The sequence below is a fragment of the Lontra canadensis genome, unplaced genomic scaffold, assembly GCF_010015895.1.
Source record: "Lontra canadensis isolate GAN:19392208 unplaced genomic scaffold, GSC_riverotter_1.0 scaffold148, whole genome shotgun sequence".
NCBI lineage: Eukaryota > Metazoa > Chordata > Mammalia > Carnivora > Mustelidae > Lontra > Lontra canadensis.
The window spans coordinates 834,649-851,753 of record NW_022631142.1 but is presented as its reverse complement, the minus strand read 5'-3'; the positions used below and the strand labels follow the sequence as shown (position 1 = coordinate 851,753).

At 35.2% G+C, this 17,105-nt stretch overlaps 1 protein-coding gene across 3 annotated transcripts in view; it reads left to right on the top strand.

The window, feature by feature from the left end:
* The window catches only part of NRDC (nardilysin convertase), a 106,827-nt gene that overhangs the window by 55,348 nt on the left and 34,374 nt on the right, over positions 1-17,105 (top strand). For all 3 annotated transcript variants that reach the window (XR_004381087.1, XM_032844202.1, XM_032844203.1), the window contains 2 exons: positions 10,995-11,068; positions 15,772-15,867. Coding sequence is in view for 2 of the 3 variants with exons in the window: in XM_032844202.1 (XP_032700093.1) it covers positions 10,995-11,068; positions 15,772-15,867 (170 nt within the window). In the remaining variant the exon portion in view is untranslated. The remainder of the gene's footprint in view (positions 1-10,994; positions 11,069-15,771; positions 15,868-17,105) is intronic.

Below are 17,105 nucleotides of genomic sequence, written 5' to 3'. Positions count from 1 at the left end.
GCTCTCTCAGAGCCAAGCCCACTGATTCTTCAAGTACCAGGTTTTAAGTCCTGCTGGTTGTAAGAACTTGTGAAATTCAGCCCCTCTGTTTTTCAAAACCAAATATTATGGGAATTTGTCTTTCCTGTGTGGGCTCCCCAGTGTGGGAGTCTTTCTCTCCCCTCTATGCACCCGGGTGTCCCTCCCTCCCATGGACAGTCCTCAGTGTTTGTTTAGCTCATAACCATGACTCTGCCCTTCCTGCCCTCTTCCATATGGTTTCTTCTCTACATTTAGCTGTAGAAAATTTGTTTTACCAGTCTTCAGGTCATTCATTTACACTGATGTGTTATCACGTTGTATCCATTGGACAAGGTGAGCTTAGAGTCCTCCTATTCCACCATCTTTCCCTGAAGTCTCAAGAATTCTGTATCCAGCAATAATGTCCTTCTAACTAAAAAAATTAACACATTCTCAGATAAATTAAGAGCTAAGTTTGTCACTAGCAGATCTATATGACCTGTAAGGAGTCGTGGCTGAAATGAAAGGACAGTTATATCCACATGAAGAAATGAAGTGCACTGGTAAGGTAACTACATAGATAAATGTAAAAGAATACATATATACTTAATGTTTATAAGTTTTTTTCCCCTATCTGATTTAAAAGGCATTGATTTTATAAAGCAAAGGTTATAAATATGTATTCATAGTCATATAATATGTAAAGCCATAACCTGTATGACGGTAGCTCAAAGGCGTAAAAGAATAGGTATATAGGAACAATGTTTTTGAATAGAATTGAAATTGTCAGTATTAATTTAAAATGGTTGTCATAGGTTAAGATATTAAGAAAATAACTCAAATACAGTAAAAGAAGTGACAAGGGGATTAAAATAGCACACCAGAAAATAATCTGTTTTGGGGGCACCTGGGTGCCTCAGTCGGTTAAGGATCTGACTCTTGATTTTGGCTCAGGTCATAATCTTCGTTTGTGAGACCTGAGCCCTGTGTCAGGCTCTGTGCTGGGCTTGGAGACTGCTTTAGATTCTCTCTCTGTCCCTCCTTCCTCCCCCTCCCAAAAAAGAAATGAAAATACCTGTTTTAACAAAAAGAAGTCAGCAATGGAGAAATAGAGGGAGAACAAGGTAAAAGATCTATAGAAAACAAATAGCAAGAAGTAATCAGAGGGCACCTGGATGGCTCAGAGGATTAAGACTCTGCCTTCAGCTCAGGTCATGGTCTCAGGGTCCTGGGATGGAGTCCCACATTGGGCTCTCTGCTCAGCAGGGAGCCTGCTTCCCCCCATCTCTCTCTGCCTACTTGTGATCACCTCTCTCTCTGTGTCAAATAAATAAATAAAATCTTAAAAAAAAAAAAGTAATCACAAATCCTACCTTATCAGTTATTACATGTAAATGAATAAGCATTCCAATTAAAAGACAGATATTGGTAGAATGGGTAAAAAAGTATGATTCAAACATGCCATCTGTAAGAGACACCATTTAGATTATAATACACCAATAGATTGACAATGAAAACATGGATAAAGATATACTTGGCAAATGGTAACTCAGGGGAGCTGGAGTAGCTATATAATGTCAGACAAAATAGGCTGTAAGATGAAAATTGTTGACAAAGGAATTTTATAATGATAAAAAGGTCAAGCCATCAAGAAGGTATAACCAGGGACACCTGGGTGGCTCAGTGGTTAAGCATTTGCCTTTGGCTCAGGTCATGATCTCAGGGTCCTGGGATCGAGTCCCACATCAGGTGCCTTGTTCAGCGGGAAGTCTGCTTCTTCCTCTCCCACTCCTCTTGCATGTGTTCCTTTTCTTCCTATGTCTCTCTCTGTCAAATAAATAAACTCTTTAAAAAAAAAAAGAAAATACAACAGTTATAGACATACATTGATCTGTCAAAAGCCCCAAAACACATGAAACAAAACTGGCAAAATTGAAGGGAGAAATACACAATACAATAATAATAGTTGGAAGTGTAAAATTGTACTTTTTAAATAAGATTTATTCATTTGTTTATTTATTTGAGAGAGAGAACAAGCAGAGGGGAGGAGCAGAGGGAGAGGGAGAAGCAGACTCTCTGCTGAGCAGGGAGCCCAACATGGGGCTCAATCTCAGGGCCCCAAGATCATGACCTGAGCTGAAGGCAGATGCTCAACTGACTGAGCCTCTTAGGCACCCCTCCACTTTTTTGGTTTTTTAAACATGTATTTATTTTAGAGAGAGAGAAAGAGTGGGGTTGAAAGGGGCAGAGGAAGAGAGAACCTTAAGCATACTCTGCACCAAGCACAGAACCTGACATGGGGCTCGATTTTACAACCACAAAATCATGATCTGAGCTGAAACCAAGAGTTGGATGCCCCACTGACTGTGCCACCTACGCATTCCAAATTCCACTTTTAATAAAGCATACAACAACTGGGTAGATCAACAGAAAATGGAAGATGTGAACATCAGTATAAACTGGTAGACATCTATAGGATATTCCATCCAAAGTGAGCAGAATACACACATTCTTCTTAAGTGCAGCTTGGATCATTCTCCAGCATTGACATTTATTACCTCATGAAAATAATTCCCAATAAATTTGAAAGCATTGAAATTATAGACTGTGTTCTGTAACTGTAATGGAATGGAATTGGAAATCATTAATGGAAGGAAACTTGGAAAATTCTACATGTGTAAAAATTAAACCATAGACTCTCAAATCAGTGGGTCAAGGAAGAAATCACAAAAGAAATTAAAAAATACTTAGAGACTAATGAAAATGAAAACAGCATATGAAAATGTATGAGATGCAGCAAAAACTCTGCACAGAGGGACATTTATAGCTGTAAATACCTCCATTATAAAAGAAAGGTCTAAACTTACATCTTAACTAGATAAGGAAAAACAATTTAAGCCCAAATAAACAGAAGGAAGAATAATAAAATTTAGAGTGGAAATTGATGAAATAGGGTATAGAAAATAGAGAAAACCAAAAGTTGAAAAAGAACAAAATAGACAAACCTCCAGCTATACCGAAAATGAAGACTCATTAAAAGCAGGAATGAAGTAGGAAACATTTCCTTTTCCTTCTTTCCCTTCCTCCCTCCCTCCCTCTCTCCCTTCCTTCTTTTCTTCTGTCCTTCCTTTCTTCCTTCCTATTTTTCATTTATTTACAGAGAGAGGAGAGAGCATGAGTGGGTGTAGGGGCAGGGATACAAGAAGATTCCCCGGTGAGCAGGGATCCTGATGTGGAACTGGATCCCAGAACCCTGGGATCATGACCTAAGCCAAAGGTAGACACTTAACTGACTGAGCCACCCAGGTGCCTAAAAGTAAACATTTCTATGGTCTTACCAAAATAAAAAGGACTACCATACAATATTGAAGCTACTAGGATGAGATAGGATTTAAGGATTTGGGATTTAAGATCATAGTGTGTGTATGTACACATTTTCCCCTAGGATAGTGGCTTAGGATTTGCTAGTTCAGCAGTCATGGCAGCTTTAGAGAGCATAGCTACCACAAATAATAAGAATTTGTTTATACATAATCCTATAAATTCCACAGAAGATCCATTAGAGCTAATACTGAGTTCAGCAAAGTTGCTGGATAGAAGATCGGTGTACAAAAATCAATTGTATTTCAGTACACAAGCAATGAAAAACCCAAAAATGAAATTAAGAAAAAATTCCTTTGACAATAGCATCCAAAAAAAATAAAATACCAAGGAATAATTTTGACAAAGGAAGTATAAGAGTTGCATGTTTAAAGCTACAAAAAATTGTTGAAATAAATTAAAGAAAACTGAAATTACAGCAAAAACATCTCATGTTTATAGATTTTAAGACTTTATGTTGTTAAGCTGGTAATACTTCCTTAGCTGATTTACAGGTTCAGTTTAATTTTTTTTAAGATTTATTTATTTGAGAGAGAGAACAAGTGTGTGCATGTGGAGTAGGAGCACAGGAAGAGGGAGAGAAACTCTAGCACACACTCTGCTGAACATGGAGCCTGTCTCACAACCCTGGATCATGACCTGTGCCAAAATCAAAACTTAGCCACCCAGTGGCCCCTCAGTTTAATTTGTATCAAAATTTCAACTGCCTTATTTGAAGAAATTAATAAGTGAGCTTATCTTAAGATTCAGTGGAAAAGAAGAGACCAGGATAGCAAAAATTATTTTGAAAGAGAACAAAAGTTGAAGGACTCCTATTCCCAAATTCAAAACTTACTGAAAGGTGTAGTAATCAAACCAGTATGGTACTGGCATAGGGATAGACAGATCAGTGGAATAGCGTTGAGACTCCAGAAATAAACCATTACATTTATGGTTAGTTACAAGGGTGCCAAGACAATTCATTGGGAAAGAAAAGGTTTTCAGCAAATGTTACTGGGATAACTAGATACAAACAATAACAAATTGAGTCATAGACTTAAATGTCAAAGCAAGAACTACAAACTCTGAAGAAGACATAGACATAAATGTTTGTGACTTCGGATTTGACAATACTTTTTTCAGATATGACACCAAAAGTAAGAACAAGAAAGGAAAAACTAGATAAATGAGACTCCATTATAATCAAAAACTTTTTTAGCTGTAAATTGCCATGTGTTGAAAGTGGGAATACAGCTCACAGAAGAAACTACTTGTGAATCACGTATCCGACAAGAGACTAGGAGAGAATATGTTTAGAACTCATAGCTCAACAATAAAAGACAATGCAAATTTAACTTATGAATTAAAAATGGGTAAAGGATCTGAATAGATATTTCTCTGAAGAACACATGTAGATGGCCAATAAGCACATGAAAAAGATGCTCAACATCAGTAGTCACTAGGGAAATGAAAATAAAAAACCACAATGAGTTACATTTCACACCATTTGAAAAAGAAGAATAATTACTAGTGAATATTCCAAGAAATTAGGATCTTCATACATTGCTGGTGGTACAGCTATGTGGGAAAACAGTTTAGTGCTTCCTTAAAAAGTTAAATAGAGGTATCATATGTCCCAGCACTTCCCCACTTAGTATGTAACCTAGAGAACTGAAAAAACATCTACACAAAAATTTGTACATGGATGTTCATAGCAGCAGTTACATTCATAATAGGTCTAAGTAGAAATAACCCAAATATCTATCAACTGATGAATAGATAAAATATGATATAGCCACATAATGGAATATTACTTAGCAATAAGAAGGGAATGAGGTCCTGATACGTACTACAACATGAATGAATCTTGAAAACATTATGCTAAGTGAAAGAGGCCGGACTTTTGTGTCTGTCATAATGTGTGGTTTCATTTATAAGGAATGTGCAGAATAGGGAAATCCACAGATACCAAAAGTAGAGTAGTAGTTGCCAGGGGCTGGGGTGATGGGGAATAACCGTTAACAAGTACAGAGTTGATTTAGGAGGCAATGAAATTTTCTGAAATTATTGTTTGTGTTTTCACAATCCTGTGAATGTAGTAAATCTGCTTAATTATACTCTTTAAAAGGGAATTTTGCAGATTGTGAGTTATTTCTCAGTAGATCCAAACAATATGTATTGTTTAAAAAAAAAAACTGGAAAGCCAGATGTGGGTTCTTTGAAAAAACTGATAAACTAGATAAGCCTTTCACAAAATTGGTCAAGGGGAAAAAATACGTGCAAATGCCAGGAATGAAAAAGAATATGACTTATGATCTTTCAGATATTGAAAATATAGTAAGGTATTTTGAATACCTGTGCCAGTAAGTAAAAAAAAACCTGGAAGTACATACTTTCTTAGAAATATAATTTATAAAACCCACATGGGAGAAATTACAATAAAAAGTTTGAATAATCTTATCATCATTTAAAGAACTGAATTTATAATGAAAAAATCTTCTTAAAAATAAACTGTTAGGTTTAGAGTTCTATAAAAACTTGAAGGAAGAAATAATTCCTCCCTCATTTATGGAGATACCATGACCTTGATATAAGAAAGTATAGTGTAATGTTAACATGAGAAAATCAGGTAATGCAGTTTATCACTTTGTCAGATTTTTTTTTTTTTTAAGATTTTATTTATTTGACAGAGAGCACAAACAGGGAGATGGCAGGCAGAGGGAGAGAAGGAAGCAGGCTCCTGGCTGAGTAGAGAACCTGACTGGGGGCTCGATCCCAGGAGCCTGGGATCATGACCTAAGCTGAAGACAGCCACTTAACTGACTGAGCCACCCAGGTGCCCCCATCACATTGTCAGATTGAAGAAAAAAATATGTGTAGAAAAAAAATTATGTGATGAAATTCAGTATCTGTTCACAAAGATGTTCTTAGAAAACAGAGTATATCAGCTTTCTCAATATGATATTTGATATTTTGAACCAAGCCTTATATTTAGTGGTGAAACCTTGAAAGCTTTCAAGTTGAGATCAGATGCGAGACAGAGATGCAAGTTGTGATCGCTTCTGTTTATAATTCTATAAGGCAAGAAAGAAAAATAAGCAAAATACATAGCTGTCATAGTAGGTAATATGATTGTGAATATAGAAAATTCAGATTTTTCTAGGGATAAATTATTAACATTAACATAATACAGTAATGTGGCTTGATAAATAAAAAGTGATAAAATGATAATGTTTAATATATAAAAGTCAGTGGTATTTTTCTGTAGGAGCAACAGTTAAAATACTTTTAAAGCTGTAAAAATAAATAAATACTCAGAAGTCATTCCAAAAATTATGTAAAGTCCTGTTTTCAGGGAATATATTAAAACCTTACTGTGAGATAGTTAAGAACTAAATAAATTGAGAAGAAATAGTTTTCATGGATTTGAAGCCTTATTTATTTTTCTTTTTAGTGATATCAGTTTTCCTAGTTAATGTACAGATTCAGTGATATTGCAGCCAAGATCTCAGAAGATGTATGTAGTTTTTTTTTTTTTTTAAGATTTTATTTATTCATTTGACAGAGATCACAAGCAGGCAGAGAGAGAGAGAGAAGAGGAAGCAGGCTCCCCGCTGAGCAGAGAGCCCAATGAGGGGCTTGATCCCAGGACCCTGAGATCATGACCTGAGCTGAAGGCAGAGGCTTAACGCACTGAGCCACCCGGGCACCCCAGAAGATATGTGTAGTTTTAAATAGAAAAGCTAAGTCTAAAATTTGTAAGGAGAGGCAGAGGTCCAATTATTTTTTCAAAGGAATAATAACAGGATAGCAGGACTTGTGACCTGGTAAATACTTAGATTTATTTTGTAATTAAGACATGATGTTGACAGGGGGCTAAGCAAAGAGACCAATGGAACAGAAGAGAAATCTTGGAAATAGACCAACACATAAGTGGACACTTGATTTTTGATAGGGGCACTGTGGAGCGGTGATGAAAGAGCTTTTAAAGAAATGATTCCAATATAATTGGGCTTCTATAAAGCCAGAAACAAAATTGACTCCTTGCCTCACAACATACACAAAAGGTCAATTCCAGGTGGATCATAGATCGAAAAGTAAAAAGTACAACTAAAAGTTTTAGAGTTAAGTGTAACTTTAGCCTTGCTAAGAGTTACCAAACAAGTTATAAAAAGCACAAAATATAAAGGAAAAATGATAACTACATTATGTTAATCAAAAGATACTATAGGGGTGCCTAGGTGGCTCAGTCAGTTAAGCAGCTGCCTTCAGCTCAGGTCATGATCCCTGATCATGGGGTGGGTGGAGCCCCACATTAGACTCCCTGCTCAGCAGGGAGTCTGCTTCTCCCTCAGCCCTTCCACCCCTACCCTTCTCTTGTGTACTCTCTCTCTCTGTGTCTTTCAAATGAATAAATAAAACTTTTTTTTTTCCCAAGATTTTATTTATTTGTCAGAGAGATAGCACAGGCAGGTGGAGTGGCAGGCAGAGGGAGAAGCAGGCTCCTTCCTCAGGACCCTGGTATCATGACCTGAGCTGAAGGCACATGCCTAACCAACTGAGCCACCCAGAAGTCCTAATAAAAATCTTTTAAAAAGGGCACCTGGGTGGGTCAGTGTGGTAAGCCTCTGCCTTCGGCTCAGGTCATGATCTCAGGGTCCTGGGATCCAGTCCTGCATCAGGCTCTCTGCTTAGCGGAGAGCCTGCTTCCCCACCCCCCTCTGTCTGCCTCTCTGCCTACTTGTGATTTCTCTCTCTGTGTGTCAAATAAATAAATAAAATCTTTGAAAAAAAAAATCTTTAAAAAGAAAGTTACTACAAAGAGTGTGGGGAAAAAAGCAAGTTTAAAGTAGAAGAATATATTTGCAACACATATAACCAAGGACTTATATTTAAAATAACTGTCATTGATTTTTAATTATTAGATTATATGTATAATTATAACATAATTAAATGTATAAAATGAATAAGCATATATATTATTAGAATCAGAAAAAATACAACCTAATTGAAAAAAAGCCTTAAACAGGTATTCTACAAAAGAAAAAATTCAAATGATATATTTTTTAAAGATTTTATTTATTTATTTGACAGAGACACAGTGAGAGAGGGGACAGAAGCAGGGGGAGTGGGAGAGGGAGAAGCAGGTTTTCCACTGAACAGGGAGCCTGATGAGCGCTTGATTCCAGGACTCTGGGATCATGACCTGATCTAAAGTCAGATGCTTAACAACTGAGCCACCTGGGTGCCCCTGAAGTGATTAATAAACATATGAAATGGTTTTCAGTCTCATTAGGAATCGAGAAAATGTAAATTAAAGCCAGTATGAGATTTAACATACTCTTAAAAGTTGCAGTAAATACTAAAGTCAGACTAAACCAGGTGAGGGTGATACGAATTTTATGTAGTACTATTGAACATGTGCATACATACACTATTATGTAGGAGTTATTTCCTGGATTTATACCTAGACAAACTTGTGCAAATATGCCCTGATACACTTTGCTAAAAATTTATGGCAGCATTGATTGTAATAGTTCAAACCTGAAACTAGACCAGATGTTCATTTGCAGTACCTTAGATGAATAAATTAATGCACTGGAATATTCTGCAGTGAAAATAAATGAACCACAGCCACATGTACCATCATGGATGAATATTAAATAAGTAAGATGTAAAGAATACGTACAGTGTATTTCCATTTACATAAAGTCAGAAACAAAACTAGATTTTGTCTAGAACATGTATTCTTAGCAGGGATGATCTTGTTCCTGTTGGTGGCAAAAAATTGTTCTTTGGAGTTGAAAAAATAGAATTATAATGGTTTGTCACCCTCCAAAGCTTAATGCTACCTGATAAAACCTTTACTTAGTACCTAATTTCTGTTTTGAGTTTTCTTGAGTATCACATGAGCACCACTTATAGTGATATGAATTCATAAAAGATATATAAAGCATATGCAATGTTAGTACTACAAAATTGTGTTGGATAGGTGATTGGAGGACTTTCAAATTATTGCTTGATCTTGAAGTTATCTGTAGAGGTGGTCTACACATGCCAGTTGGTTCCATTTGCTGCTTTGTGAATGTTTGTTTGATACTCTGTGCTTTTGTGTATGACTTTGGCATTAAGAATTAAATAGAAATATGCTGTTTTATTATTTAATTGAACAGAAGTTATCAACCCATTAGTTATACCAGTACTGAAAAGAAGAAAATGTCAATTATCTCAGTATCTAGTAGCTAATTAAAAGTTTCTTTTTTGAATCAAGCAAAAGGGAAAAGTTTACTAAAAATTGTAGAAAATTAACTTTTTCAGTTTTATTTGCTGGAAAAGTGGATGTTAATTTAAAAATTTTTTTACATTGTTATTATATAAATGGATATATATGAAATTGATGCATCACAATTTATGTAAATAAATTACGTTAAAAAGCAAATAACAGTTATAAAGCCAAGTGAAATATTGATAGCCTTTAAAATTTTAATTTTTAACTTAAAAAATTTAATCACTTCTAACCCTGCATTGAATAAAAGAGTAGGCTTTATAATACCTTATATGTGTATTAAAAAATCACAGATACATATACAGATAAACAGTATATCTGATATTAAAAGTTCAAGGAGAGTGATTGGGGGAAATCTGAAAAGGCTACCTAAGGTTGATAATGGGGATAAAGAAAGCCGAACACTGGTCTAGTAATGTATGTATAAGTGATAAAACTATAAAGAAAAGCAAAGAAGTGATTATCATGACATTTAAGATATTTACGCTGAGGATAAGGTAGATGCTAGGTGCTTTTAGAATTATGACACTGGTCTGTTTTTTGACTTATGTGCTAGTCACTCAGGTGTTTACATTATAGTTATGTGTTAGTCTGTGTTCATGTTTTATGTACTTTTCTGTATGAGTGTTACCATGAAAAAAAGGTAGTTTGTAGACTTTATGGAAATGCAGAATATTATTTAGATTTTACATATGCATGATTATGAACTAATTTTCCAACCTAATAAACTTCTTTGTTTTTTTTTTTTTTAAGACTATTTATTTATTTATTTATTGAGAGAGAACGCATGTGCGCACAAGCCAGGGGAGGACAGAGGGAGAGGGAGAGAGAATCTTAGACTTCACACTGAATCTGGAGCTGATGTGGGGCTTTACCTCACAACCCTGAGATCATGACCTGAACTGAAATCAAGAGTTGGAGGCTTGGGCGCCTGGGTGGCTCAGTGGGTTAAGCCGCCGCCTTCGGCTCAGGTCATGATCTCAGGGTCCTGGGATCTCAGGGTCCTGAGTTGGAGGCTTAACTAGCAGAGCTACCCAGGCACCACCAACTTAATAGATTTTTTTTTTTTTAAGATTTTATTTATTTGACAGACAGAGATCACAAGTAGGCAGAGAGGCAGGCAAAGAGAGAGGAGGAAGCAGGCTCCCTGCTGAGCAGAGAGCCCGATGCGGGGCCCGATCCCAGGACCCTGGGATCATGACCTGAGCTGAAGGCAGAGGCTTTAACCCACTGAGCCACCCAGGTGCCCCAACTTAGTAGATTTCTTAATAAAAAAATAGATGTTGACCGATTAAAAGATTTCTCTGAACAGAAACAGAAATGCCAGGGCTTGTTTTTTGTTTTTCAGATGGGCTCAGTTCTTCATTCATCCACTAATGATAAGAGATGCAATTGACCGTGAGGTTGAAGCTGTTGATAGTGGTAAGATAAGTGCTTTATATTTTATGATTATTTCTTGCATTGAACTAGGTAGGTATTTAACACATACATGATTCTTTATCACTAGACCATTTTATCTTTGTATCATAAAGGGCTGAAATGAAATAAATGTATCATTTATTCCTAAACCATTAAATGTCTTAATTCAGTATAGATTTGAAAAAAAGAATGATAGATTATTGTTTTTCGATCTTTGTTTTTTGAGGGTTTTACCTTAGTGACTAATCTTTTGCAGGATGGTAGCCTAATCCTTAAAGCTAATGCTGTGTGTTGAAACTTCAAAAGCTCACATAACTCCTTTTGCATGAAGAGACTTTTTTTCTGGGACTTTTAAGTACCATTCTGATATTTAAATAGCTTACCTTTTGTTACCTCTGTGTGTCAGTGCTTTGTAGTTTAAATTTTGGTAGTTCTGGAAATAATTGTGATATATTTATGGATAAAGAAGCTAAATCCTTGAATAGGAAATGCATTTAATTTTGTTTTTTGACAGTTTTTCTTGCCTTTAGTATGTAAAGAATGAAGACCATAAGGAAAACTGTACTTATATAGGGTGAGGCTTCATTATAGAGCTGTGCTATAAATATCCCTTAATTACAGAGTACCAATAAATAGCACCACCATAGAATAACCCTGCATGCTTTATTTTAGCATTGAAAACATGTAATACTAAACTTGGGAGCACTTTCAGTTCATACAGGTTAGGCTTGGCTTGCAAGAACTCAAGAGACAGGTTTCTGCACTTGTTTTCTCCTTTTGTGGCATTTTCCTCTTTGGCTTGATTCAGTGTTGAGTTGTAATACTGGCTTACTGCATTCATTAAACTGAGTAAACTATAGATGGTTAGAAAGAGCCATCTGCTGGAAGTCAGCAGATTTTGTGTTTTACTTCTAAAAGTTTAACTGACTGTGGCCCTCAACTTACTTGTAAAAGAGGGTGGAGTTATATTCCTCCAAGCTCTTCTATCTTCTTATAACCAAGGATTTATTTTCTTCATTTTTGTTATTTGCCTATGACAATGTCTGTTTTATCACAGATCCAGATAAGTATTTGTTGAGTGGATGACAAACCAAAATAACCAAGGAAAACTCTAAAAGACTTTTCTACTTTTTGAGACCTAGGAACTGTTTTCTGTCTTAAATACTTTGAAGTATGTTTTTCCTTATACAGTTTCTACATTGGGTTGAAGTGTTGGTATTTACGAAATTAAACCTGTAATTCAATTTTACAAATTTAAGTCAAAATATATTTTATTATATTTTGAAATATTATATAGAAATAGATATGTGATATATGACATGTGTATACACACATGTAATAAGTAGTTTTGGTTTAAAATGAACTTAAGCTAAAAGCTTTATTGTTTTTGTTTTGCTCTGCTCATTTGTTTTTGATGAGAGGAGACCTAGTTCAATTTGTGACTTGATACAAAGAGCTCAGTATATGTGATTAGTAACTTAGCCTCCCAAATGTGAAGGATTTACTTAAGATGGGGGAGATGGAGGAACTCTTAAATTGTAAGATTACCATTCATTACATGAATTACTATTCATTAACCAGTTTCAAAAGTTCAGTAATCTGATGTTACTTTCTTCTATTCAGTTGTGATAGTCTTTCTTCTATCATTCTTATCTCAACTACATGTTTTTAGTTGCCTGCTTGCCTGGATGGTCCATTCCTTGTTAGAGAAGTTGAAGGGAGGTTCAGCTTTCCTGGGAGATTCATCTTATTTTCCTTTTTTATTCCTTTTCATCTGCTTATAAAAAAAGAGCCTTTCCTGGGTTTTTAATTTATTACGTAGTTCTAACTTCATTACTCTATCACCGTGCCCCGCATTGACAATCTATTTTTGTTCTAATCTTTCAAAGGAATGGTTAGATGCTTATATTTAAAAGCATTTGTTTATACATTGCGGATAGGGGTGTTCAGTGTTCTACAGTTTTCTTGAATACATTTGATAACAGAAACTCATGTCAGTGTCCACAGGGTAGGTTTTAAAATGGGATTAGCTTATTGCTAAAAGAAGATTGTAGAGAAAAAAAATTGTTCTTAATGATTAGCTTTTTATTTTAGTGATAGTTCATTCTCACATAAATGTATATGATTTCCTACACAATGTGTCTTAGTGATTGAGTTTGAAAATATGGCCAAAGCCTTTTTAAATCTAATCAAGTAGTGGAATGTGTTCTCTAAGTGTTCAGATATTTATACTCTATTTTTATCAGTTGTTGTGGATGTATCACTTTTTGTGGATATGTTTACATGTCTGTTATCTTTCTGTTGCCACTAAAACAGATTACCAGAAACTGAGTGCTCAAAATATCACAGATTTATTTTCTTAAACGTTGGAGGTCAGAAGTCTAAATTACTTCCTTACTTAGCTGCATTCCTTTTGGAGGCTGTACGAGAGAAGCTGTTTCCTGGCCTTTTCCATCTTCTAGTTACCGTTTGTGTCCCTGGCTATGGCTCTTTTCTCTATTTTAGGAGTCATCAGGGTAGGTAGAACCTTCTCTCTGAATTCTGCTTGTGTCCTTAGATATTTTCTCTGACTTTGACCCTCTTGTCTTTCTCTTCTAAGGACCCTTGTGATTACATTAGGACCCCCCAGATAATCCAGGATAACCTCTCCTTCTCAGGATCCTTAATTTAATTCATACCTGCAGAGTTCTTTTTACTATGTAAGAGAACCCATTCGTAGGTTTTGGAGATTAGGATGTATACATTTTGGGGGGCTCTTATTCAACCTACCACACTTAATAATGGAATTGTTTTTCTTGTCTTGTAACCATATCTTCATATTTTTTAAAAGATTTTTAATTTGTTGAAGCTATGTATATATTTTTTATCGTCTCATTATTGATTTAGATTTCATGGTCTATACATAACTAAAGTATATTGAATACATTTACTTCTGTTTCTTCCTATCCCTACTGTCACCACTTTAGTTTTTCCTCTCTCTTTACCAAATATAATAATGATGACTCCCGATCAGGTATCTTGTCTCTACTTTTGCTTCCCTTCAACTCATTCTCCACTTTTACAACTAGGATGAACTTGCTAAAGTCCAAATCTGATAATGTCACTCTCCTAACATCTGCAGGTATTTATTAAACATATGCACTACTTTGCTGTTACTCTATGATAAATAATAACAGCTGACATTTATTGAGAATGTATTGTATACATTATTCTGATTGTTATTCTCCATTATCCATATTTGACATCCTTATCCCCATAGGCTTAGAAAGGTTAGTACTTAACTCAGAGTTCAGAATCAGCCATTTTCTCTATTTTTTTCAAAAGTTGTTTTTTTCCTTATCTTTAGCCTTGCCTCTGTGTTGATTCTGAACACTGCTCAACCAAAAAAACTATATCTGTTTTTCAAAGGTGCCATAATCTCCTTTTCCTTTAAGATTTTCTCCTTAGAATGTTTTACACACTCCCATTTCTCCTTCTGTTCCTATTCCCTAGAAAATTCCAGTTTGTTCCTTAGTGCTCAGCCAGAGTCATTCCCCAGAAAGCCTCTATTTCTAAGTCCCCCCCAGCTAGTAAATTCATACACACATAAGACAAAATTAGGTTAGGTGACAGCCCTTTTATATTTTCATAATACCCTCTATGTTGTAGCACTTAACCATAGCAAACTGCAGTTTCTGTTGACTCTAAGCTCCTATGATTGATTATTAAACAGCTCCACTGGCCTCTTCACTGCCTTTGAATCCAGTGAGGTATTTCTTGTCTTAAAGCCTTTGAGTTTATAATTTCCATACCTAGAAAACTTCCTCAGAACGTCTTATGATATCATGCTTACTTTATTTGGATTTTGCTCACTTGTCACTCCCTCAGGCCTTTTATGACCACCCTGTTGTCACTCTCTATTCTCTTACACAGATTTATTTTTCTTATAGCACCCACCACTGTTTGTTGGTTTATTCATTGTTTATCTCCCCTATTAGAATGTAAACTGAGGGCAGAGCTTGGGTCTACCCCCCCCCCTTTTTTTTTCACATTTCTGCCTCTAGCAACTGGTTCAGTAGTACCTGCCTCATAGTAGATGTTCAGTAAATAATTGTTGAAGGAATATATCTTATCTTTTTTAATCCTTATAAAAATCCTATGAAATAAGTACAAATAACTTCATTTTATAGATGCAGAAATAGAATCAGGGAAGTTAGAGAATATCCTCAAGGTTGTACAGCTTAGTATATGGCAGAAGTTGGATTCTAGTGAAGATATTTCTGACTTCAAAGTGATTGTTCTTAACCATTAATACTTTCTTACTGACATAGCTGGTTTTGGAGGAAATTTCAACAACATATACAACAAAGTTCTCCGGTAATAAGGAGTTTGATTTAACATCTTATTAGCACTTTATCAGTAAAATCTGGGACACAGCAATCTAGAATTGAAATCTTCAGGTCGTTAACTATTTTGTTTCATTTGAAAATAAGGGAAAACCTCTAGAAAGAAGTTGCATTAACTGCCTACAGTTACAGAATATATTAAGTCATAGAGCCTGGCCTATGTCATTGAGTTCCCCATTTCGGTCTTATAACATGAAATTCATAAAATTAATTTTTGTCACTTCCTTACTTTCAGTTCTGTGCAGTTCAGTTCTTGAATTTCCATTAATAAAGCAAATACTGAATTTCATTTTATTAAAAGTGTTTCTTTAAATCTGACAGAATATCAACTTGCAAGACCTTCTGATGCAAACAGAAAGGAAATGTTGTTTGGAAGCCTTGCGAGACCTGGACATCCTATGGGGAAATTTTTTTGGGGTAAGATGCTAAATACTTAATCTTATTTCATGTTTTCTAATTAAGGAAGATTGAAAATATGAAAAGTTGATAAAGAATGGAAGATTATGAAAGCAGAGTAGCTAGGTACCTTTTACCTTTTAGGATAAGTCAGCAGCTTTTCAAGCACGTATTTGGTTCTCTAACATTGGATATATCAAGAATAGCACTTAACATTTTGTGAATGCTTTTTGAGTATCAGATACTCTGCTAATTCTACATGAATTACCTCATTTGACCATCATAACAGTGTTATGAGCTGGGTACCATTATCTCCATTTAAAGATAAAGAAACAGGCTCAGGGAAGTTATTTAATTTGCTTAAATCACACAGTGGTGGATGTGAGATTTGAAGCTCTGTTTATATAATTATTAAGTCTGTGCTCTACCCCAGCCTAACAATTTTCATTTATCAACAGAGATTCAGCAATGATTTCTCTAATAGTTTTTGAGCGGTGACCAAATTTTGTTTAAACAGTAAGCTGTTTAAATGGTGTCTGTTTTTCATAGTGGCTTTTTCTTAGTGTCAGAGTTCAGTTACAACCTAATGTTAACCCTCTTGCCATAGTGTAGAATCTGGGATGAGTTGATCTAAGTAGTATTCAGCCATCAAAAAAAATGAAATCTTGAATTTTCAATGACATGGATGGAACTGGAGGGTGTTATGCTAAGCAAAATGAGTCAATCAGAGAAACATAATATCATATGATCTCATTGATAATGTGGAATTTAAGAAACAAAACAGAGGATCATAGGGGAAGAGAGGAAAAAATAAAGCAAGATGAAATCAGAGAGAGGGATAAACCAAAAGAGACTTTTAATCATAGGGAACAAACTGAGAGTTGCTAGAGGAGAGGGAAGTGGGGAGATGGTGTAACTGGGTGATGGACATTAAAGAGGGCATGTGATGTAATGAGTACTGGATATTATATAAGACTGAATCACTGACCTCTACCTCTGAAACCAATAATACATTATATGTTAATTAATTGAATTTAAATTTAAAAAATGGGAAATAAATAGAACTTCATTCAAAGGATGTTTTGTAGAGTTACATACATTTTATATGACAACCTTGGTTTATTTTTAAGGATTATATAGAATATAAATAAAAGAATTCAGAGATAAAACCTGAATTGAATACTAGACTACTTATTAAGAGAGGAAGTTTATGGCAGTTGTTGTTAAGGTATTGCCAAATGGATATTAATTCCTTATGT